The sequence below is a fragment of the Felis catus genome, chromosome E2 (assembly GCF_018350175.1).
Source record: "Felis catus isolate Fca126 chromosome E2, F.catus_Fca126_mat1.0, whole genome shotgun sequence".
NCBI lineage: Eukaryota > Metazoa > Chordata > Mammalia > Carnivora > Felidae > Felis > Felis catus.
The window spans coordinates 14,011,392-14,036,067 of record NC_058382.1 but is presented as its reverse complement, the minus strand read 5'-3'; the positions used below and the strand labels follow the sequence as shown (position 1 = coordinate 14,036,067).

The window sequence follows — 24,676 nt, the reverse complement described above, 5'->3', positions numbered from 1 at the left end:
AAATCCAGCTCTCCATTCATTGATATTCCTTTGTTTTTTGTTTTTTGTTTTTTTTTAAACCAGGCTTTCTGCCCACACACCGTCCAGAACCCCGACTTGAACCAAGGCCGGGCCCTGAGCTTCCCCTGCCCAGCATTCCTGCCTGGTCTGGTCCTGAGATCCCCGAATCAGGTGCAGTAGAGGGGATCGAGGGCATCAATGGGGGTATCACAGGTGAGGGTTCTAGCGGGGAGCTCTAAGGTGAAGATTCCAGGTTAGGGATGTTACAGCCAGAGGACTTAAGGAATGTGTGGGAAGAGAGAAAGATTTGGAGAGCTGAGTGTTGGGTAACATTAGGAGCTGGTGTCAGACAGGCCTGGGTTCAAGTTCTCACTTGATTGCACAAGCCATTTAACCTCTCTGAGCCTCAGTGTCCTTATCTGTAAAATGAGGATCATTGTGAGGATTCACTGAACTATCCCTGAAGAGTCTGCCACATAGTAAGTGCTGAGTTAATGTTGGACAATTGTTTTTCCCACAGAGGGCACTAAGAACGTATCTCGGTCAGAGGACCGGAAAGCAAATATTCAGAAATGGAGACTTTGGGGGTGGCAATAAGGGGAATTCAGGCAGAGGATCTGATGAGAAGTCCCATAATAAAGGAGCGGAGGATCAGAGGTGGAAGAGGGATGGGGAGGGACAGACATGAGGGTGTCTTAGGCAGAGCGTCTGAAGGAATTGTACGGGGGTGAAAGGGACAGAGGATTCAGAGATGGGGGAACCCTGGCTGACTGGACTCCCCAGGTCCCTCTGCGGGCGTGTGTCAGCGCAATCCCCAGGTCTGCGGCCCAGGACGCTGCATCTCCCGGCCCAGTGGCTACACCTGCGCGTGCGATTCGGGTTTCCGGCTCAGCCCGCAGGGCACACACTGCGTCGGTGAGCCCGACAGAGAGGGTGGACGGAGGCGGGGCGGGGAATCTCTGCCAACCTCCTCCTGACCAGCCCCTTCCTGGCCCTCAGACGTGGACGAATGCCGCCGCGTGCCCCCGCCCTGTGCCCCCGGGCGCTGTGAAAACACGCCAGGCAGCTTCCATTGCGTGTGCGGCCCGGGCTTCCGAGCCGGCCCGCGGGCTACGGAGTGCTTGGGTGAGAAATCCGCCCTGTCCAGCTGCAGGCTCCACCCCTGCCCGGGTCTCCCTCCAGCAGTTCCCGCCCTCCCACGCTTCCCCACGCTCCCGGTCCCGCCCCCAGACCCGCTCCAGCTCTCCCTTCCGCCCCACCACGGCTTCTTCCCCGCCCAGCCGGCTCTTCCCGACGGGGCGGGTCCCTGCTGTACCACTAGCCGACTTCTCTCCCCAGCCCTGTCAGGCTGCGCTCCTCCCTTGGCCCCGCCCCCACCATATTCCCAACTAGCTCCCGCCCTCCCTCAGGCCCCGCCCCTGTTCTACAACCGCGGCAACCTAGCACCTGACTCCTGATTCCTAACCTGCCGCACCTAGGCCCGGTACTCTAAACGCCCCTTGCCTCGCTTCTGCCCTCCCTTGGTTCGGTCCCCATAGCCGCCCTTCCCTCCATTGCCCTGCCTAGATCCTGCCTTTCCCAAATTGCCCCCCCCACCCACGGTTCCCCTCTCCGCCTCCGCCCTGCCCGGCTCCCCAGTCCTCATCTAGCCCTTCCTTCTCACCTGCCCCGCCCCCCCCCCCCCCCCCCGTCCGCCTACGCCTCAATCCTACCCATTCCTTGCTCTCCTTACTGTCCCTGGCTCGCTCCCCAGTTGGGCCCAGGCCCAAGTCTGGCTCCGCCCCTGCCCTCCCCTCCTTGCATCCTCCCAGAGCCCTCGGAGGGCGGGCGTGGGGGCCGTGAGGGGGAGTGTCTGCCCCAGTCTGAACCTCCGGGTTTGTGACTACAGACGTGGACGAGTGCCACCGCGTGCCGCCGCCGTGTGACCGCGGGCGCTGCGAGAACACTCCAGGCAGCTTCTTGTGCGTGTGCCCCGCTGGGTACCAGGCTGCTCCCCACGGAGCCGGCTGCCAGGGTGAGGAACTGACAGGGACAGAGGGGAAGGGGATGTGCGGGGAAGGGTAGAGTGGCAGTGATGAGGGATGGAGAAACTGAGCAAGAGGCAGGGGGAGGCTGATTGCTGCGAGACGGGGCGGGGGGAGGGGGCAAGTTCTGAGAACCAGACACGTAGCCTGATGGCTGTAGAGACACAGTGACACGGGGACAGAGAGGCCAAGTGATCGAAAACAGAAAAGCTGAGTCATTGAGGATGGAGAGGCTGGAGGATGGAGAGAGATGTCAGTTCTGGGGGAAGGGGGTAGAGTTATGGAGAACAGGACAGAAAGAAGCCGACTGATGCTGACTAGAGTTCTAGGAGGCGGACAGGAAGCTTGGGGATTGAACAGGTAGAGGGATGTAGGGTGGAGAATTTGAATAATGGGGAATGGGGGGCAGAACGAGACAGACAAGGAGGCAGACTGATGGAGGTCAGGGAGGCAGAGGGGAGCACGGGGTGGGGGACATAAAGGTGTGACTCTGGGCCCCTTGCCCCGGGCAGATGTGGACGAGTGCACGCAGAGCCCAGGTCTTTGTGGCAGAGGGGTCTGTGAGAACCTGTCTGGCTCTTTCCGCTGTGTTTGCCCGGCTGGCTTCCGGGGCTCGGCGTGTGAAGAAGATGTGGATGAGTGTGCCCAAGAGCCACCGCCCTGCGGGCCAGGCCGCTGTGACAACACGGCTGGCTCCTTCCACTGTGCCTGCCCTGCTGGCTTCCGCTCCCAAGGACCGGGGGCCCCGTGCCAAGGTGAGGGTGCCGAATGCAAGCCCACTCCACCCCCATTTGCTGTGGGGACTGGAAAGAGACATGGTTGGGGTCAGAGAGGCAGAGTAATGGGGCTTGGTGATGGAGGACAGGGGCAGAGGAGTACTGAGAGGGTGGGGAGGGTCTGATTCAAGTCTTCTCCCCTTTCTGCAAATATGAGGGTGCTCTCCCTTCCGCCTCCCTTTTGGAATGATACTTTTGTGCTTGTGGGAACCCTAGGGAGGGGACAACTGACATGGGGAGGGCAACATGCAGGAGGTGGTGCCCTAGCTTCACCCTGGCAGCTGGAGAGACCTTCCCTGGGGAAACAGGGAAGGAATCTGTTCTCCTGGGAGATGGGATGAGCCTGGGCAAAGTCCAAGAGACTGCCTCCAGACTGCAATGTTGGGGTAGGTGGTGATGGCAATGGAGATGTTTGGGTCCAGGCCCCTTTCTCAGCCCCACTGGTCCCCTCTGCCCCAGATGTGGACGAGTGTGCCCGTAGCCCCCCGCCCTGTGCCTATGGCCGGTGTGAGAACACAGAAGGTGGCTTCCAGTGTGTCTGTCCCACCGGCTTCCAACCCAACGCTGCCGGCTCTGAGTGCGAGGGTGAGGCCGGGGAGGGAGGGAGGCATGTGGATGGGGGAGGGGGGCTTTGGGCTGCTCCTTCAAGGCCACCTTCTCCCCTGCCCCCCAGATGTGGATGAGTGTGAGAATCATCTGGCATGTCCTGGACAGGAGTGTGTGAACTCACCTGGCTCCTTCCAGTGCAGAGCCTGTCCTGCTGGTCACCACCTACACCATGGCCGATGCACTGGTGAGACCAAGCCCTGGCTATGACCTTAGACCTGCACCGTGACCCCTGACCTGGCCCATTATCTCCTGACCTGGACCTCAATCCTCTGGACCCTGACCCTCAGAGTCTGATTGTGACTCTTGACCTAGATTATGGGCCTCTGACCCATATTGCAAGTCCTGGCCTGGACCACCACCCTTGACTCTGAATGTGACTTCTGATTCTGTGGCCCCTGAACCCTCAACCTGTCTGTGACATTTGAACCTAACCATTACCCCTACTGATAAACTCTCCCTACAACCCTGATAGCAATTGTAACCCTTCTGATCCTGACTGTTTCTTGACCCTGAATATGACCTATGACTCCTAAACTTGACCATGACATTTGACCTAACCATAACTCCTGACCATAACCCTTGACTCTCTGTGACCTTTGATCTTGTCTCTTTCATTGACCCTGCCCATTCTCAGAATACCTTCCCTGGCGTAGTGGGTTCATGATCCCTGACCCTGACCCCTGACTAGAGGCAGAATTCTGGGCTCTGACTGTTACCCCTGACCTGAATTGGTCTCAGATTCCAGTCACTGACTCTAACCCCTGATTTAACAGAATGCCATCCAATCATCTTGGTTTATAATACCTGACCTCTTACCCTAATTAATTTCTGACCCCAGTCCTCATCCAGAGTCCCTTCACTGACTCCAGGATCCTGGCACAGGGAGTTGCCAGAAAACCTGACCTACAAGACCCCCAATTATGGTCGCCAGAATCAGGGAATCTTGGTCTCTCCAACCTGCTCCTGCTATGGATCTTTCAGCTCATATCCAACTCAAGACACTACCCACCAACTTCTATAGAGCCCTCTGCCACAAGAGGATCCATCCAGCGTCCCTAAACCAGACCCCTCCCTCCCTTTTTTTTTTTTTTTTTTTGAGACAGAGACAGAGCATGAGCAGGGGAGGGGCAGAGAGAGAGAGAGGGAGACACAGAATCTGAAGCAGGCTCCAGGCTCTGAGCTGTCAGCACAGAGCCCTACGAGGGGCTTGAACTCACGGACTGTGAGATCATGACCTGAACTGAAGTCGGATGCTTAACCGACTGAGCCACCCAGGCGCCCCAAACCAGACCCTTTCTGAAACCCCTGTTCCCACAGATGTGGACGAGTGCAGTTCGGGTGCCTCCTGCGGCCCCCATGGCCACTGCACCAACACCGATGGCTCCTTCCGCTGCAGCTGCGCGCCGGGCTACCGGGCGCCGTCGGGTCGGCCTGGGCCCTGCGCAGGTGGGCAGGGTGGGGAGAGGGCGGCGAGAGGACCGGAGAACCTGGGGGTGGGGTCCGGGCTCCTGGACAAAGCCTGATGGGGAGGTAGGAGCTGGACGAAAAGGATGTGGGTGGGGCTTAGAAACCCGCCCTCTGGGGTGTGGCTTAGGGGCGGAGTTGATGCTTCTTGGGCCAGGACCCCGCAGCCTTATTTCTCCCATACCCTAGATGTGAACGAGTGCTTAGAGGGAGACTTTTGTTTTCCCCACGGCGAGTGCCTCAACACCGACGGCTCCTTTGCCTGCACTTGTGCCCCCGGCTACCGGCCCGGACCCCGCGGAGCCTCTTGCCTCGGTCCGTACCCAGGCTGGGCCTGGACCGGGAAAGGGTGGGCTTTCACCCAGAAAACCGGGACGGGGAGAAGGCGGAGGCGGCGCCTGACGTTTTGGACTGAGGTCTCAAAGCGTCAAAGCGGGGCTTGTGGAGCCTCTTGGCGTCGGCCAGGGAGGGGAGGGGTTTGGAGGGGGAAAGGCGGAGTCGGGATAAACTGCTCCGTGATTGGAAAGGACGGGGCCTGAACGCGTCGGAGGGGTGGGGCTTTCAGGGAAAGGAGGAGCCTAAGGCAGGCTGGGGGCGGAGGGGGGTGGGAAGAGGGGGAGACCTCAGCCAGAGAGGCGGGGCAAGGGCGGTGGAGGGGCTTGCCCGAGAATGGTAAGCCGAGGAGGTGGTCCGCGGTTTCGGACACTGTCCTGCAGACGTGGACGAGTGCAGCGAGGAGGACCTCTGCCAGAGCGGCATCTGTACCAACACCGACGGCTCCTTCGAGTGCGTGTGTCCTCCCGGACATCGCGCCGGCCCAGACCTCGCCTCCTGCCTGGGTGAGAGGCGCCTGCCCGGCCTGATCCCTGCCCCTCTGCCTCTCCTGCTCTGCCATCTGCCTCCCCTCCACTGCTTCCTCCCTTCCCCGCTTCTGACTCTCCTCTCCCTTCCTTAACTCCCCCACCTGTTCTTATTTGCCTCCCAGCCTCCCCTGTTTCCCGCATCTGACTGCTCTGCCTCCTTTCTCAGACATAGACGAATGTCGAGAGCGGGGCCCGGCCCTGTGCGGGTCCCAGCGTTGTGAGAATTCCCCTGGCTCCTACCGCTGTGTCCGAGACTGCGACCCTGGCTACCACGCGGGACCTGAGGGCACCTGCGACGGTGAGACTACTCTCCTTCCCCGCTCCTGTCTCTAGAACTAGTTGCTGGAATGAGCTCCCTTGGAGACCGAGAAGGCGCACCCTGCCTTCCGGACTTGAGGGGAGGGAAGGAGCCGTCAACCAATGCACTTAACTGTGTCCCCATCTCTGTGGTGGAAATAACCCACCGGGGTGCCCTTGCATTTTCCCCTGGAGGTGAGGTGGGAAATGGGGGTGGAGGGGAGGGGAGACACTCCTACCAGATACCAGGCCAAGCCTCACTTCCAGAAGCAGCCCTCTTTGCTCTTCTAGCTCAGTGCACATTTTAGGCTAGACCCCAGCAAGACATCTCCTCCAGGAAGAACTGTTAGCGCCTCCACAGCTTCCAGTGGGTTTCTTTCTGTCTGGGTCCCTTGAAGCCTGCCTTCTTTCACCTTCCACCACTCCCTCTACTTCCAGCTGCCCTCCCCGGGCTGTCCTGGGCCCATCCTTTCCCAGTTCAAAATTCCCCAGGTTCCACCGTGCTGGGCCTTGCCCGTTTAAACACCGCCTCCCAAGTTCTATTCCAAGTCTCTCCGGATTCTGTGCTTTCCCCCATTCTTCAGACTTCTCCAGCGCCCCTGCCCCGCCCCAAACGTGTAGGCCCACCCCTTCCAGTCCCAGCCGTTGCTGCCCTTCTCATTCCTTATGCCTTCCCCCACACCCTCCTCCCTCCCTTCCCAACCCCCCTGCCCTGTTTCCCCACCAGGCTCCAGCGGGGTACTGATGAGACAGGAGGTTGGGGCTAATGGAAAGATTTGTTTTTGCATAGTGTGTGGGTCAACATTTTGGGGAGCAGATGAAATGACTGTGGGCTATCTTTGGCTCTCTGGCTGCCAGACCTCTGATCCGTGGAAGCCTAGTTTCAGGGGACTTCGTTCGCTCATTCTGCAGGAATTCATTAAGCACCTACTGTGTGCCAGACAGTGGCAATGAGCCAAACAAAATCGATGCCCTCACGGAGCTGACGGTGGGGGAGTAGGAGTGGGGGGAGGGAGAGACAGACAGTAAGTATGCAAATACATTCAAGCTTCATTCAGCAAACAGTTTGGGGGCACACACTGTGTGTCAGGCACGGTTCTATACCCTGGGGTTACAGGGGGGAACAAGACAGACACAAGTCCCTGCATTATGGAGGTTATAGTCTAGGGAGGTGACAGTTGGCATGTTAAAAAATACATGGATATTTTTGACATATTAATATAATGTCAACTTTAAGAAGGGAAATAGAGAGGTGTCTGGGTGGCTCAGCTGGTTAAGCAGCTAACTATTTTATTTTTTACATTTATTCATTTTGAGAGACAGAGAGAGACAGAGCATGAGTGGGGAAGGGGCAGAGAGAGAGGGAGACACAGAATTTGAAGCAGGCTCCAGGCTCCGAGCTGTCAGCACAGAGCCCGACGCGGGGCTTGAACTCACAGACTGTGAGATCATGACCTGAGCCGAAGTCGGACACTTAACCGACTGAGCCACCCAGGCACCCCTAAGCAGCTAACTGTTGATCTCAGCTCAGGTCTTGATCTCAGGGTCGTGAGTTCAAGCCCCATGTTGGGCTCCACGCTGGGTATGAAGCCTACTTTAAAAAAAAAAAAAAAAAAGGAAAATAAAACATGATAAATGGACACAGATGATAGGGCAGTGGGGGAAGGGGTACTAGGAGAGCTTGACCTAGACACTTGAGTGAAGTTAAAGAGGGAGCCATGCAGATAGCTGAGGGAAGAGTGTTCCTGACAGAGGAAACAGCAAGTGCAAAGGCCCTGAGGTGGGCCCATGTTTGGACTACGTGAGAAATGGCGATGAGACCTTAAAAGAGTCTCAACACTTCAGAAGCTCAGACTCCTAGAACACCGGATTTATAGGGACTTCTCAATCATGGGAACCGGAAGTGGCATCAGGAACTTGTGAATCCAGGCCTATGACTCCCCTCCCCTCCCCCCACCCTACTCTTTTCCAGACGTGGATGAATGCCAAGAATATGGCTCAGCGATTTGCGGAGCCCAGCGCTGTGAGAACACCCCCGGCTCCTACCGCTGCACACCAGCCTGTGACCCTGGCTATCAGCCCACGCCAGGGGGCGGATGCCAGGGTGGGTGTCCATCAGGCACTGGGTGAGATGTGGAGGGCATGGAAAGCCCAGCAATGGCCTGACTGTCTGGTGGTTGCAGATGTGGACGAATGCCGGAATCGGTCCTTCTGCGGGGCCCACGCCGTGTGCCAGAACCTGCCAGGCTCTTTCCAGTGCCTCTGTGACCAGGGATACGAGGGGGCCAGGGACGGGCGTCACTGCGTGGGTACGGGGCTCCGGGGGGGGGGGGGCGGGCAGAGGGTGGGGAAGAGGTGGGTCAGGCCCTGCTCCTCTCTGTAGACCTGAACAAATGTGAGTTGACACTTGGTGTGTGAACAGATATGAACTGATGCATTCGGGTTGTAGAATTTAGACTCTGGAATATACAGCATTTCCCTTGTCAGTCAGGACTCTTCTGGTTACAAGCAACAGAAACCCTATTCGTTCAGATCTTGTTTGGGGAGGGCTTAAAAAAATATGTGCATAAAGTCTGTAAAATGCACACTAATCTTTTTTTTTTTTTAATTTTTTTTCAACGTTTTTTATTTATTTTTGGGACAGAGAGAAACAGAGCATGAACGGGGGAGGGGCAGAGAGAGAGGGAGACGACACAGAATCGGAAACAGGCTCCAGGCTCCGAGCCATCAGCCCAGAGCCCGACGCGGGGCTCGAACTCACGGACCGCGAGATCGTGACCTGAGCTGAAGTCGGACGCTTAACCGACTGCGCCACCCAGGCGCCCCACTAATCTTTTTTTTTTTTTTTTTAATGGACACTAATCTTAAGTACACAGAAATATTTTCTTTTTTCCCAACATTTTGTGAGGAAAATTTCTTTTTTTTAACATTAAAAAAATTTTTTTTAAATGGCTATTTATTTTTGAGAGAGAGACAGAGTATGAGTGGGGGGAGGAGGAGAGAGAGAGGGAGACAGAATCTGAAACAGGCTCCAGGCTCTGAGCTGTCTGCACAGAGCCTGACGCGGGACTCAAACTCACAAACCATGAGATCATGACCTGAGCCGAAGTCAGACGCTTCACGGACTGATCCACCCAGGCACCCCCCAAATTTTTTTAATGTTTGTTTATTTTTGAGAAAAAGAGAGAACACACACAAGTAGGGGAGGGGCAGAAAAGAGGGAGACACAGAATCCAAAGCAGGCTCCAGGCTCCAAGCTGTCAGCACAGAGCTTGACGTGGGGCTCGAACTCCTGAACTGTGAGATCATGACCTGAGCTGAAGTCAGACACCCAACCAACTGAGCCCCCCAGGTGCCCCTGAGGAAAATTTCTAAACATGCAGAAAATTGAAAGACCTGTAGAATGAATTTCTGCACACCACGTATATTCCATTATCATTATTTTATTATCCTTATTTCCTCATCTATCTGTCTGTAATCCATCTTATTTCTGGGATAAGTTTAAAGGTAAATTGTAGCCATCAATGCACGTCTCCCTAAGTTCTTCAGTATGCATAGCACTAACCAGATTTCAGTAGGCATTTACAGATTTTTTTTTTAATGTTTATTTTTGAGAGAGAGAGACAGAGAGAGAGAGGCAGGGGAGGGGCAAAGAGAGAAGGAGACACAGAATGCAAAGCAGGTTCTAGGCTCTGAGCTGTCAGCACAGAGCCCAATGTGGGGCTTGAACCCATGAACTGTGAGATCATGACCTAAGCTCAAGTCAGATACTTAAAAAAATTTTTTTAATGTTTTTTTAAATTTTATTTTTGAGAGAGAGAGACAGAGTATGAGTGGGAGAGGGGCAGAGAGAGAGGGAGACACAGAATCTGAAGCAGGCTCCAGGCTCTGAGCTGTCAGCACAGAGCCTGCTGTGGGGTTCGAACTCACGGACCGTGAGATCATGACAAGTTGAAGTCAGACGCTTAACTGACTGAGCCACCCAGGTGCCCCTCAAGTCACATACTTAACGGACTGAGCCACCCAGGTGCCCCTACAGATATTTTTTATCTGAGGTTCAATTTATATACAGTGAACTGCATGAATCTTAATGATATATTCTTTACATTTGATAAGCACACAAGCTTGGTTTCTTTGAAAAAAATTAAAATGGTGAAGTCCTGGAATATGTTTGAACTTTCGGCATAGTTGGATCCAGGAATTCTAACAAGGCTAGCTGTCTCTCCCTCTCACCTCTGCTTTCCCCTGTTGTATTTCTGCTCAGGCAGACTCTTTTCAGAGTGACAAAGAAGGCCCTGGCATCTCTGGGCTCATATCCTCAGCTTGGCAACCCTAGGGCTAACGAGGGAGGCTCTTTCTTGGTAGTTCTACCAGAAGTCCCAGAACTAGTTTTGATTGGCCCAGTTTAGTCACCGCCTATCTCTCTGAACCAGAGAAATGCAGTAATCTGGTTGGCCAAGCCTGGAACTTGTGCCCACCCCTCAGAGTAGATTTAACCCTACTTATAAATACATGAGTTGAAAATGGAGAGACAGAGGGCTCCCAAGGAAAATTCAGGCTCTGTCACCAGCAGATAAGTGGATGATGGGGTCTGGGTCATGAAAAATACCCTTCTATTTGAAAGCTCAGACTTTTAGAGCTTTGGAATCACAGACACCTACAACCATTGACTCTCCTTCCCCTCTGTCTCTTGCTCACAGATGTGAATGAATGTGAAACACTACAGGGTGTGTGTGGAGCTGCCCTCTGCGAGAATGTTGAAGGCTCCTTCCTGTGTGTCTGTCCCACCAGCCCTGAGGAGTTTGACCCTATGACTGGACGTTGTGTTCCCCCACGAACTTCTGCTGGTAAGACTGATGTGTCTGTTTAACTGATGGCTTCAGGGCCCACAGAAAAATGATGTGGTCTAACCATTCCCGTCATGGGCAGGCTGCCATCAGTTAAATGTTGTTGTTTTAAAGAACAATAAAAAATTCAGAACACGTGGGTTAATGTGGGCGGTGAGACCGGGGTCAGCCCTGTCCCTGACTCTACCAGATTCCTTCTTTCAACAAATGTTCACAGGGCATCCACTGTGTTTAGGCCTTATTCTAGGTACCAGAGACATGGTAGTGACCAGGAGAGACCACTCTTTCCTTAAGGAGCTCACAGTCCAGTGGGAGAAGGCAGAGATATCACCAGAGAGTGACAACCAGAGAAATCAGGGCTGGAAGGAGGAAGCTCAGGCCGGAAGGAACAAGGCTGTGATGGGGAAAGGCTGGGGGATTGTGGGAATCCAGAGGAGGAGCCTACCCCAGCTGGAGAGGGAAGTGAGAGCTTCCTATAGGAGGGAAGGTCTGAACTGAGAGCAGGAGGAAAAGTAGAAATAAGCCAGGTGATGTGGGTGAGGGAGGGCATTCTGGGCAGAGGACACAGCGAGGGCAAAGGCCTGGCAAGGCAAGAGAGGACCTGCCATGCTTGAGGAACAAAAATAAGTTCGGGGTGGCATGCTGGACAGAGCAAGGGAAGGGGTGGGGAGAAGTGAGGCCGCAGAAGGATGCAGTGCTAGATGACACTGATTTACCCTCTCAGGGGGCTGGCCTTTCCTGAGGGCACTGTGGCACCGTGGGAGGGTTTTGAGTGGGAGAGGGGGATAATCAGAATCTGGCCGCCATGTGCAGGTGGGCTGGAGGGGGTGACACTAGGGGCTGGGAGCCTAGGGAGCATCCAGGGCAGGGACCTGGGCAGGAGAGGAGAAGACTGGACCAAGGCAGGGGCCATGAGAGGGGAGGGGAGGGTGGTGGCAGGAGGCGAGAGGCCAAGTGGAGAGGCTGTGGGCTGCCTGGGGGGGGGGGGGGGGGGCGGGGGAGGGGAGGTGTCCAGGTCCAAGCCTAGGTTTGGGGACAAAGACTCTGAGGCCAGCTGGGGACACATTGGATGTGAGGACCCAGAAGGTAGCCAGGAGGCCAGAGGAATCCCCCCACCCCATCCCAAACTGCAGCTGGGATGATGGGCCAGACACCTGGGAGGGTGTGAGGTGCCAATATGACAGGAGGTGAGAATGGGAGAAACGAGGACAGATGGTGAGAGGTGTGGCGTCTGGTTCAGCCTCGGTTTGGGGGCCTCAGTTTCCTCGTCTGTAACATGGGGGTGGGAGGCTCAGCCCATGCTGGCTGGGCTAAAGCCCCTTGTTTCTCCAGGCACATTCCCGGGCTCACAGCCCCAGGCACCTGCCAGCCCAGGTCTGCCTGCCAGGCCACCTCCGCCTTCCCCACCCCGCCGGCCCAGCCCGCCTAGGCAGGGCCCCGCGGGCAGCGGGCGCCGCGAGTGCTACTTTGACACAGCAGCTCCCGATGCATGTGACAACATCCTGGCACGCAATGTGACATGGCAGGAGTGCTGCTGTACCGTGGGTGAGGGCTGGGGCAGCGGCTGCCGCATCCAGCAGTGCCCCAGCACGGAGACAGGTGGGCATGGGTTCCTGGGCGGACATAGGGCTGAGGGTTTGGGTAGAAATAGGCAGGCATGCGACTGGGACAGAGGACACATTTGGACATGGGCTGGGGCACTGGTACCGTACGGGCAAGAGTAAGCTGCCAGCCAGGCGGGCGTGAGGCTGAGAGGGGGGCACAAACAGGCACGGGGCCTGAAAACTTGGGTGAGCAGGGGGCAGGAGTAAGCCCTGAGATAGATGGGCGGGAGCAAGCCCAGGGTGCAGGGCAGGGGCCCGGGCCAGGGTGTCTGGGCTCAGCTTTGTCTCTCTGTGCAGCTGAGTATCAGTCATTGTGCCCCCATGGCCGGGGCTACCTGGCACCCAGTGGAGACCTGAGCCTCAGGAGGGGTAAGCTGAGACTTCAAGCCCCACTCACCCTCAGCCCCCAGGCCCAGCTCCATCTCACTCTCTCTGTTTTCTTCACCTCTATCTCCCATCCTTTTTCTCTGTCTCTACCCCGCCCCCTCGCCTATCTCCACCTTTCCCGATCTCTACCTCTGGGTCTCTGTCGCCACCTTTCGGTCTCTCTCTTTCCCCGGTCAAGCCTCAGAATCACACATTCCCCCCATCCAGCCGCCCCACACCCCGGCCCCATCTCTCTTGGTGTGGGGCGCACCTCTGACCCTCCTTCCCGCAGACGTGGACGAGTGCCAGCTCTTCCGAGACCAGGTGTGCAAGAGCGGCGTGTGCGTGAACACGGCCCCAGGCTACTCATGTTACTGCAGCAACGGCTACTACTACCATGCCCAGCGACTGGAGTGCGTCGGTACGAGCTTCGCCTGCCCCCCTACTCCCCGTTCCACCTCCACCCCCTCCCAACCCTCTACCAAGCCAGCGCCTCTCTGGAATGTCGCCACCGCCAGCAGAAGTCCTTCCCGAAGTCTAGACTCCATCTATCAGGCTGTCAACGCGCTGGGGAAGTGGGAAAGGGTAGAGGGCTACTTCCTGACCACTCCCTCCATGCCTCCCTAGATAATGACGAGTGCGCAGACGAGGAGCCGGCGTGTGAAGGCGGCAGCTGCGTCAACACCGTGGGCTCTTATCACTGCACCTGCGAGCCCCCACTGGTGCTGGACGGCTCCCGGCGCCGCTGCGTCTCTAACGAGAGCCAGAGCCTCGGTAGCCCCGCCCCGCCCCTCGCCCCTCGCTCTCCGGGCTCAGCCCCCCGCCCAGGCCACGCCCCTGCGCACGTGCTCGGCCACGCCCCCCGCCCCCGCCCTATTTACTCTGGGTGTCTGACTCTGCCACCACTGCTGGGCTGGCTGGGCTGGCTGGGCTGGCGTCGGGGATTTGCTCTAAAGCCAAGGTTCCGGAGGAGCCTGGCACTTGCTGGCCGTGTGTACCTGCACGTTGCTTATCGCCTCTTGGCCGCAGCTTCCTTCTGGCACCTTGGGTGGACTACCTTACAGGGTGGCTGTGAGGAATTTCATTTTCAGGACCGTTATGGGACCCGATCTTACAAAGTGCCAAAGCCGTGCTTCCTCTTATTATTTCCCTGTGCGTCTCTGTCTCCTTCCACCTCTCTGGGGTTTCTGTCTTTAGGTTTTTCTCTGAATTTCTGCCACTCTCTGGGTCTGTCTTTGTTTCTAGAGGTCTGTTCCTTTTCATCTCTCTCTCCATCTTTACTTTCCTGTTCTTGGATTCTCTGACTCTTTCGATGTGTTCGTCTCTATCTCTTTGGGTCCTTTCTTTTTGCCCAATGTCCCAAACTCTCTTCTCCTTCCACTTCCTGTGTCTACATCCCCCCTCCCCACACCCCCGCTTTCTCCTCCTATGTGACTGCCTCATGCCAGACCAAGCACATACTCCCCTGGAGCTATCTCAGAGGCCTTCTGGGAGTCAGATCACAGCTGAGGAGGAGCGTCTGGTGTTAGGCACTGGGTAGCTGGGCTGCTCCAGCACAGGAGATGGCCAAGAATTTGGGAGGGTCCTATCCTGCCTGTCCCACCCTGATGCATGCTGTCTCTGCCCTCAGATGACAATCTGGGAGTGTGCTGGCAGGAAGTGGGGGCTGACCTCGTGTGCAGTCGCCCTCGGCTGGATCGCCAGGCCACCTACACAGAGTGCTGCTGCCTCTATGGCGAGGCCTGGGGCATGGACTGTGCCCTCTGCCCCGCCCAGGACTCAGGTACTACGACCTGCCTGGGTCATACTCAGAGGCCAAGACATCCCATGAGACACCCACCCCCCACCCCGCCAAATCCTGGACCTTTAGACCTCAAATACCAGTTGTTCAGACACACCGTCCTGGCCCACAAACTAGCTGGTCAGAGCTCACAGACCTCCGAGTCTTAATGTATTGGACACTCACTTCCAGGTGCCTAAGACCCCAACCCACAACCCCAGAGATCCCCCAAATCTTGGCTCTTGGAACTCCTGAGTCCCCCAATCTTTAGCCCATGGGAACTCAGTCCAGGCCCAAAACCCTGATCCTTGGTCCTCAGACCTCCAGGTCCCATGGCTCAGATCCCCTCCTGTGCATCCTGGCCCCTGAGCACCCCAGTAACAGTCCTGGGACTCCCCAGTTCTGGTTCCTAAAACACCCCCATCCAATTTCTCTAGGCCTCTAGTCCAATATCCCATGGGTCCTCCCTATTCCACAACTTGGACCCTGATTCCTAGCCCCAGTACTTAGTACTCTCCATCCCAGCACCATGGAATCCCAGTCACAACCCTCAGCCCTAATCCTGCCTCCAGAAACCCTATCGGGCCCTGCAATCCCAGCCCCCTCATTTGAAGTCCCTCCCATGCCTCAGCCCAAGGCCCTCCTCCTCTCCTCTCCTCTGGGCTCCTCTTTCCAGCCAGGGAACATGAATGGTGGGTTCTGAGGGCTAACCACGAGGCTTGGCTCCTATTCACAGATGACTTTGAGGCCCTGTGCAATGTGCTGCGCCCCCCTGCATATGGCCCCCCGCGGCCAGGTGGCTTTGGACTCCCTTACGAATATGGCCCTGACCTAGGTCCACCCTACCAGGGCCTTCCCTACGGGCCCGAGCTGTACCCGCCACCCGTGCTACCCTACGACCCCTACCCACCACCTCCTGGGCCTTTCGCCCGCCGAGAGGCCCCCTACGGAGCACCACCCTATGACATGCCCGACTTTGAGGACGACGGTGGTCCATATGGTGAATCTGAGGCTGCGGCACCACCCGGCCCGGGAACCCGCTGGCGCTATCGGTCCCGCGACACGCGTGGCTCCTTCCCAGAGCCTGAGGAGTCACCTGAAGGTGGAAGCTATGCTGGTGAGCACTGCGGGCGAGGGATGGAGACCAAGACGAAGAGTCAGGTGTGCACAGAGATGGAAACAGGGAAGGCGGAGGGAGATAGATCCAGAAACAAAGAGAAGCTGGGGTCGGGGGTTGGCTCAGAGAGATGGGAGAACACAGATACAGTAGGAGAGAGCGTCAGAGAGCAGCGATGACGAGGGACAGAAACATACCTGCAGACCAAGGAGCTGAGGACAGGAGGAAAGTGATGGGGAGCAGTGCTAGGGAAACCTGGCCCCACGGCGCCCCCCACAGCCCGCGAACAGGACTCACGGTTTAGAAGAGGCTATCCGGCCAGGGACGCGCACCGCCCCCCTCCCCGTTGGGGGTTTAAGATACAGAAGGCAGAGACCCCCCAACCAAGGAGCCCCGCATTCTCCGCAGGCGCGCTGTCTGGGCCCTACGAGGGACTGGAGGCGGAGGAGTGCGGGATCTTGGATGGCTGCGCCCACGGCCGCTGCGTGCGCGTCCCCGAGGGCTTCACCTGCGACTGCTTCAGTGGCTACCGCCTGGACACGACCCGCATGACCTGCGTCGGTGAGAGGCGGCCAGGGCCAGCCTGTGCGGGGCTAGGGTGGAAGCCCTGACCGGAGGTTGGGGGGGGGGGGCGGGAGGTGTCAGGGACGTCAAGGGGTCGGGCCGGACCAGGGGAAGCAGGAAGTGCATCCCGCGCAGGGATGGGATGTGCCTGAAGAAGGCGAGGTCAGGCTGCGAGAAAAGCAGAGCTTGACCTCCGGGCCCAGGGGCTGGGCTGGAAGCAGGATTGAAGAATCCTGTAGAATCCCGCAGGTGTGATTGCTAGGGAGTTCCAGTGCTGCCGTGGGCAACTTGACCGCTTTGGAGAGCTCCCGTCTTATATGAATCATGTTTGCCTAGTTCAGGCAGTAGTAAAGCAAAGTGGTTACAATCAAGGACTCTGGGGGAGTCGGACAGACCTCAGGCTCAGTCCAGCAACTTGCTGTGTGACCCTGGGGCAGGTCACCGTCCCTTTTTTTAGTTTTTCTCATCTGAAAAATGAGCATAAGTTGTAGAATCCATGTCATAGAGTTGTGACTGAGGCCTATGTGTAAACCAAGGTTCAGAAAAGAGAACTGAGTCCCCCCAAGGACTCACAGCCAAAAAATAGCAGGGGACTGGGCACTCTGAGAACTGGGCGGAAGGTGGGCTTGTTGTGTGATACTGGGGCAAGGAGCTTCCCCAGGCTGCATCTCAGTTTGCCCATATGAACACAGAATCACTACCCACCTCAGGGTTTAGTGGATAAATACACATTATGTGCTTTAAACAATGCCTGGCATCGAGTAAGCATTAATTGTTGTGATATCATTATCAGTATTATTTTCCTAACAAAATCCTAGTGACACAGGCCCTACCATACCCATCTTATAGAACACAAAGCTGAGTCTCAGAGATGTTAAGCCACTTGCCCATGCTCACACAGCCGGCAGGTGGTAGTGATTGGATTCAACTTCAAGCAGGAGGCTCAGCACCCCTTGAACCCCTGTCCCCCCAGGGGCCAGATAAGCCGGCTCCAGGGTCCCCGGCCCTGAGCAGAGATCCTTGTACCTCCTTCTGCAGACATCAACGAGTGTGACGAGGCCGAGGCGGCCTCCCCGCTCTGCGTCAACGCACGCTGCGTCAACACCGATGGCTCCTTCCGCTGCATCTGCCGCCCAGGGTTCGCGCCCACGCACCAGCCGCACCACTGCGCGCCCGCCCGGCCGCGGGCCTGAGCGCCGGCGGTCCCAGGCTGTTTGCTCCGCGCCTGCGCACGCGGCTCCCTGCCGCGCACTCTCCCGCCCGCTTGCGCGCATGAGCACGGGGAGCCCGAGTGGTCGGAGAGGAAGGACGCACGAACCAATGGAAGGAGGGATGCCCTTCGCTGCTCCTGCCACCCTCAGCAACTCCTACCGACGCTGCGGGGGCCCGGGACTAGCCCACGGCGCCCTTCACGTTCCCTTTACTTTTTATGAAAAGTTTCAATTAAAAAAACACCTATTTTGTACCTTCTGCCTCTGCCAGTCTATGTTTCCGAAAGTCTGGCTCCAGAGTTTGTTCTCTGAGCCCCTAAATTACATCCTCTTCCCATCCTTGACTCCGTGTCTGGCTCTTAATTTCCGTGCCTCTGTCGCTTAGTCTTTCTCCTATGTCCGTTTCTCTATCTCTGTTTCCTATCGCTTGTCTATTTCATTTTCTCTGCCCGATGCTCTATGACACGGGGACCTAGTCTCTGTTTCTCTTTCTCTTTTCCTACCTCCCTGTTTTATTATCTCTCTAAACTCGAGAGAGATCTTTTCCCCATGTGGGACCCCGGAAGGGGATGGGAAGGGTGGCCTCAGACCCTGCTCAGGGCGCTGCCTCTTTCCTCAGCTAGAGGGGACCCCAGATTTCCATACTGCCCAAAGAATTCAAAAGCTGTTCTGGGACAAGTGGGACTTGGGAGACATGGGGGGCAGGAGTCCCTGGAGGGATGAACAGAGACCTGGGCCTCCAGCTAAGTTTGTGCTGTGGCAGGACAGGGAGTGGCAGTCCTGGTGGGTGGCCTGTGCAGGCCCATATGGGAGTGAGAATGAGCTGTGTGTGTGTGATGGTAAAGTGTCCCGTAAAGACCAGACCGCCCTACCCTAGTGGCCCCTGCCTATTTCCTGATCATAGTGGGGGGGGGGGGGCTGTGGGGGCAGGGGGAGTGTCCAAAATCTTCCTCCCCCCCAAAAAGAACAAAAACGGCCTGGAAAGGCACAAGGTCAGGGTACGGGGAAAGGTTGGGAGTGGATGGGAGTGGAAGGACTCATTGGCACTGAAACAAAACAAAACAAAAGACTGTATCTGAGTCATTCTCCACCCACCTATTAGTGTTACAGTCTCAAAGTCAAATGCTTCAGGCAAATGATGTTAGGGGAGCAGGTGCAGGATAAGAAAATCTAACTTTTTTTTTTTTTAGTGTTTATTTATTTTTGAGACAGAGAGAGACAGAGCTTGAACGGGGGAGGGTCAGAGAGAGAGGGAGACACAGAATCCGAAACAGGCTCCAGGCTCTGAGCTGTCAGCACAGAGCCCGACGCGGGGCTCAAACTCACAGACCACGAGATCGTGACCTGAGCTGAAGTCGGCCGCTTAACCGACTGAGCCACCCAGGCGCCCCAAGAAAATCAAAGTACAAAGGTGAGGATACATAATCAGGGATATTCTGTTTAAGGGCCGGGATGGGTGGGTGGAAGAGAGAAGGAAACTTCCCCGTTTTAAATAATATATTTTTGAAAACCACCCTGTGGCTCTTATCTAGCCCACGAGCCACCAGCTGTACCACACCAAGTGCATTTCAAGCAGTGTAAATGGGGTACAGGGGCTCCTTCTTGACCTGAACCCCTGCTCACGTCTGGAGCTTCAGGAAGGGTCGAATTCCCAAGAGCCCCTGGTGCCACACAGAGGATCATACTAATAGTGCCTACTCTTCAGGCGTGTTGGTGGCAGGTAAGTGAATCGTTCTGTATGTCAAGCACTTAGAACGGCACCTGGCACGTAGCAAATCCTTCATGATATTAGCATAACCATGGGCCTCTGGGTTAAATGCTGAGCCCTGTGGCTGGTCAGATGGGCAAGGGCAGATGGCCAGACCTCGTTCTTTACCTGATCTCCCTCCCAGGGTGAGGGAGGAGGGCAGACTATATCCCCTTCAACAGGACAGTGAGAAATACCTAGCAGAGCACCTGACGGGAGGGGTTTCAGGCTAGAAGGGGCTCAAAGCTCCACCAAAGGGGTGATGGCTGCACGAGACTATACTAAAACCACTTTAATGGGTGAGTTGTATGGTACATGAATTATAACTCAATAAAGCCATCAAAAAGGGGGGAAAAACTCTACAAAAGAGGTCTAGAAGTGACGCTCCAGCTGATACTGGAGGTAACCCTGCCCAAACACTTACCTTTCATTCATTCAGTCACTCAACAAATATTTTCTATGTAGTATCTGCTTTGTAGTAAATTGGGGACACAAGCAAACTTTAACCCGGCCTTAGAGGGTGGGAACTAGCAAGGGTTCCTGGAGGAGGAGAGATGTCCAAGTGATGTGAGATGAACCAGATAAAGCAGTGGAGGGGGTGTTCCAGGTGGAAGGAACAACATCTGCAAAGGTCTAGAGTTAAGGAAGGCAGATATCTTTAAAAAAAAATGTTTAATGTTTATTTGTTTTCAAGAGAGACAGAACATGAGCAGGGGAGGGGCAGAGACAGAGGGGGAGATGCAGAATCCGAAGCAGGCTCCAGGCTCTGAGCTGTCAGCACAGAGCCCAACACGTTGCCAGAACTTATGAACTGCAAGATCATGACCTGAGCAGAAGTCAGATGCTTAAATGAGCCACCCAGGTACCCCAGAAGATATCTTTCAAGTGCCTTTTTTTTTTTTTCAGTCTGTCAGTCCCTGCGTTGAACAATGTGATGGTGACATTTTTGGTGCCTTAAGAAATCCCTGGTCCCTGCCTTCATGGAGCTGCAGTGAGGGACATAGACACATTTCCAGACGTGACAATCTATTCTGGGACAGGGAAGGCAAAGGTAGAGGGGTCAGGGCCCAGAGGGGAAGATCTGAGGCCGTCGGTGCCCAGAGGAGGCACTTCATGAGTCTGAGAGAACATCAGGGAAGGCTTCCTGGAGGAAGAGATAGAGTTCTAAACAGTCTGTGTTTGGGGTTCTAGGTCCCTTTGAGAATCTGTTGAAGCTCTGGACATTCACAGCAGAAAAACACAAACAAACGTAGGCAATTCCCTTATTCCCTTATTCCCTTATTCTCATTCCCTCCAGCTCCTCTGCCGGGAAGCCCATGGGCATCCCATTTCCTCCCATGACCACCTTCCTGTATAAATGTCCCAGGAATGGGGACAGGGGCGACCAACAGTGCTGGAAAACTTTGAGGTCCAATTTCAGCATCCTGGGAGTGGGGTGGGGTGGGTTTGAGAACCCCAACTATCCCTCCCCCCCCCCCCCCCGTCCCCCTGGGGCCTGCAACGTGTATCAAGGATCTAGCCTTTACCCTGCCTACATCCCCTGTACTAATCCTCAGCCTCGGTGCTGTGAGGCCCTTGGCCCAAATCGGGGACCAATGCGTTCTCGTCTGGAATGTCCAGAGGGAAACAGTCCAGGTGGTCACCGCGCTCACGGGAGGAGAGCAGCAGCGGCCCCTGACGGTCACTGAGCGCCGGCACATCCCAAGTCGCCCTTGCCCCCTAGTGGCCGATGCTCACACAGTCACCAGTGAACACACCTTCGGTCCGCACACGGGGCTCATGATCCAAGTAGTGTCTGGTATACTGATTAAACTCTTCTAAAAAAAGTTTGTTTTGGGGGCGCCTGGGTGGCGCAGTTGGTTAAGCGTCCGACTTCAGCCAGGTCACGATCTCGCGGTCCGTGAGTTCGAGCCCCGCATCTGGGCTGATGGCTCAGAGCCTGGAGCCTGTTTCCGATTCTGTGTCTCCCTCTCTCTCTCTGCCCCTCCCCCGTTCATGCTCTGTCTCTCTCTGTCCCAAAAATAAATAAATAAACGTTGAAAAAAATTTAAAAAAAAGTTTATTTTGAAAGAGAGCGAGAAGGGGCAAAGAGAGGGAGAGAGAATCTCAAGGGCACTCCACACTGTCAGCACGAAGCCCCACGCAGGGCTTGAACCCACAAACTGTTGATATCACGACCTGAGCAGAAACTCAAAGTCAGGCGATTAACTTACTGAGCCACCTAGGCGCCCCAACGATTAAACTCTCAATTGAACGTCAAACCTGATTTTAAAAAGTGTGCATGGTAGGGGCGCCTGGGGGGCTCAGTCGGTTGAGCGTCCGACCTGGGCTCAAGGTCATGATTTCTCCATTTGTGAGTTCGAGCCCTGCGTCGGGCTCTGTGCTGACAGCTCAGAGCCCGGAGCCTGCTTCAGAATCTGCGTCTCCCTCTCTCTCTGCCCCTCCCCTGCTAACGGTCTGTCTCTCTCTGTCTCTCAGTAATAAGTAAATATTCAAAAAAAATTTTTTTAAAGGGTGCATGGGATTACTACTAAAAAAAAAAGGATTACTACTAAAAAAAAAATACAAATGATGCATAGATTGCAAACTAGTGGAGAGAAAAGGGAGAGAAAGACAACATAAGACAAAACCAAACCAAATATGCAACCACTTTAAAGAAGCCTAAATGGGAGGGGGTGGAACTCATTGCAAAAATGAGGACAACAGAATCACAAAATAAGGTGGTGGACGTCAATAAAATATATCCCTAATCACATGCACAAGAATGTATTCTGAGTTTAAACACTTCTGGCTGCCTCCACTGCTTCTAGCCCCCTGGCTCCGTTCCCCCTCCTCCTCCTCCCTGGGCTTCCTCTCCCGCCCCTGTCCCTGGGCTCTCTTCCCTCACACAGTTAGAGGGATTCTGAGTACCCAAGGCAGATCAAGTCCCTCCCCTACTCAGAACGTTCCCTTGGCTCTATTTCACTCAGAGTAAAAGCCAGACTCAACACCATGGCCCATAAGTCTCTTCACCATCTGCTTTTTCCCTGTCTGACCTCATCTCCCCCCTCCACCCCCACCCCTTGCTTGCTCCTCTCTAGTCACAGGGATCTCCTTGTTGTTCTTCTAAAATACCAGACGTGTTCTCACCTCAGGACCTTTGCACCGACTTTTCTGTCTGCCTGGAGGACTCTTACCACTTGGCTCACTCCCTCATTACCAACGGAGAATGGATAAATAAACTGGGCATAGTCACACAACGGAATTTGCAGTGGGAACACCCTATAACTACCCGTGCTAAGGAGACTGAATTTCACAGTGTCGAGTGGAAAAAGCCAGGCACTAATGAGAATGTATTTTCTGACTCCATTTACATAAAATTCAAGGCAGGAAAAAACCCCATCGATGCAGTGGATGCAGTGATGCAGTCAGAAGTCAGAATGATGGTGACCTTGAGGGGAGGGGGCACGGCCTAAAAAGAGGAGCTTCGGGGGGGCCTGGAAATGTTTCTTGGTCTGGGAGCTGGTGGCACGGGTGTGTTCAACTGGTGAAAATTCATCCCGCTGTATACTTACGGGTTTGTACTGTTTTGCACGTGCGTCTGCTTCAATAAACAGTTAAAAAAAAAAAAAGAAGAAAAAAAAAAAAAAAGAACCTCCGCCTTCCCACCACTCAGCTTAGGAAACAGGCCACTTCCAGCCCTCACGCCCTTCTTTCCCACGACAGGTGCTTTTATATCCGCACACCCTGCCCGCCGCCTCAGTTCCTCCCCTTGGCTCGCTAAGCTCACAGCCCCGCGCAGTTCAAGGCCGCCCTCTCGAAGGACGCAGGCTGCGGGTGGGGGCTGGGCCAAGTTGGGTGCTGGGGGTGGGGAGGGGAGGGATGGAGCTTCACGAGGCAGCCAAGGCCTGAGAGGTAACGTTTCTGCTATGCCCTTGCTCTAAATCCTGGGGTGGGGGTGGGGGCGCGCCCCCCAGTGCTCAGAGCCCAGTGTCTGGAAGGTGGGACTCAGAGCTGAACCTTCCCCTTAAAGTAGCCATTTGAAATGCAACCTGCTTATTCGCATGCACGCTCTCTCGTCCCTGTTTCTCTGTTTCTGTGTCTCTCTCCCTCCCTGTCTCCCTTCCTCCCTCCCAATCTCTCTCTCAAGAAGGGGGGGGGGAGGGGGGAAACAAACAAACAAAAAAAAACCTCTCACAATTATTTACATAAAGCTTTATTACATCAGACTATAACCAAAGGACCCAAGTTCAGACTCTGAATCTTGGAATAAACTTTGAATAAACAGTAGTGCTTTTTTTTTTCTCTTTTGTACTGTAATGTTTATTTTTAAACTCATTTTTACTGGCAAGGTTTTATATATATGAGGCTCAAGAAAAGAAAATGTTCACGCTGCATTTTCTTTTTCGTCTGGCCATTAATATTGCTCGCTTCATTTTCTGTTTATTACTGGAAATGATTTTGCCATATAGGGCATGAGGGCACTTGGCAGGCCTCTGTGATATCCTGTGGGATACGGAAGGGTGTGGCGTGATTTAGGAAGCTGGGGGTGGGGGTGTGGAGAGGGGGAGTGGGTTCCAGGGGAAACAAGGGAAGGCCGAAGGCCAGGCAGGGACCCAGGTGGGACTGGCCCTGGGGTCTCCGCGCTGGGGAACTGGATCAATTCCAGTCGCAGTGAAGGTAGAAACCACAGAACGTTGTGTCTGATTGGCTTTGGGGAGAGAGAGGGGAGGAGCCAAGGAGTGCAGGCTGATCTGCGCAGGCCTGGTGCCTGGACCAGATGACTTGGTCTAGGGGGCTGTAAATAAAGAAGGAAGGGCCGATCAGCCCAACCCCTGCTGTCGCTGAGAGCTTCCTGACCACCTTCCTAGTTCACTGGGCCCTCATAGCACCCACCTGACAGATGAGGAAACAGGCTCGGAGAGGGGAAGGCCCCAAGCTGCAGAGAGCAGGACTGGAGCCCCAGGTCTCCTACCTAACCCCGTACTTGGAATTTTAAGTAAGTTCACGGCTCTGGTGGTCGCTTTCTCTCCCATTAGGAAAAAACAAAAACGAAACCCCAAACCGGAAACCCAAAAACCAAAAGCGCTTGACTGCAAAGCCCAGGGGCATTTCTGGAGTGGTGGTATTGCCAGGAATCCTAGTTGTGATGGTCCTTAACATGACTCTGCATTTGTCAAAACTCCTGGAACTGTACACACCTGCATACACGCGGGCGCGCACGTGCACACGACGTTCACTGTTTGTAAATAAGAATGTGAAAAAAAAAAAAAAAAAACAAAAGCAGGGGTGCCTGGCTGGCTCATTGGGTAGAGCATGCGACTCTTGATCTTGGGGTCCTGAGTTCAGGCCCCACATTGGGAGTAGAGCTTCTTTAAAACAACAACAACAAAACCAAGAACAAATACAATAAATGTAGACAGAATCA

General features: G+C 55.1%; 1 protein-coding gene across 4 annotated transcripts in view; it reads left to right on the top strand.

The window, feature by feature from the left end:
• LTBP4 (latent transforming growth factor beta binding protein 4) overlaps positions 1-17,776 on the top strand; it is a 28,686-nt gene extending 10,910 nt beyond the window's left edge. For 3 of the 4 annotated variants that reach the window (XM_023245977.2, XM_023245978.2, XM_023245979.2), the window contains 22 exons: positions 64-171; positions 784-915; positions 1,000-1,125; positions 1,889-2,014; positions 2,537-2,779; positions 3,260-3,385; positions 3,474-3,593; positions 4,727-4,855; positions 5,063-5,188; positions 5,590-5,712; positions 5,903-6,034; positions 8,006-8,137; positions 8,217-8,342; positions 10,734-10,880; positions 12,213-12,479; positions 12,782-12,853; positions 13,143-13,271; positions 13,478-13,624; positions 14,481-14,633; positions 15,367-15,747; positions 16,156-16,308; positions 17,350-17,776. In XM_023245977.2, coding sequence (XP_023101745.2) covers positions 64-171; positions 784-915; positions 1,000-1,125; positions 1,889-2,014; positions 2,537-2,779; positions 3,260-3,385; positions 3,474-3,593; positions 4,727-4,855; positions 5,063-5,188; positions 5,590-5,712; positions 5,903-6,034; positions 8,006-8,137; positions 8,217-8,342; positions 10,734-10,880; positions 12,213-12,479; positions 12,782-12,853; positions 13,143-13,271; positions 13,478-13,624; positions 14,481-14,633; positions 15,367-15,747; positions 16,156-16,308; positions 17,350-17,504 — 3,353 coding nt within the window. In that variant the 3' untranslated portion in view covers positions 17,505-17,776. The remainder of the gene's footprint in view (positions 1-63; positions 172-783; positions 916-999; positions 1,126-1,888; positions 2,015-2,536; positions 2,780-3,259; positions 3,386-3,473; positions 3,594-4,726; positions 4,856-5,062; positions 5,189-5,589; positions 5,713-5,902; positions 6,035-8,005; positions 8,138-8,216; positions 8,343-10,733; positions 10,881-12,212; positions 12,480-12,781; positions 12,854-13,142; positions 13,272-13,477; positions 13,625-14,480; positions 14,634-15,366; positions 15,748-16,155; positions 16,309-17,349) is intronic. The other variant, XM_045045792.1, reaches the window with a different exon arrangement.
• The last annotated feature ends 6,900 nt before the right edge of the window (positions 17,777-24,676 follow it).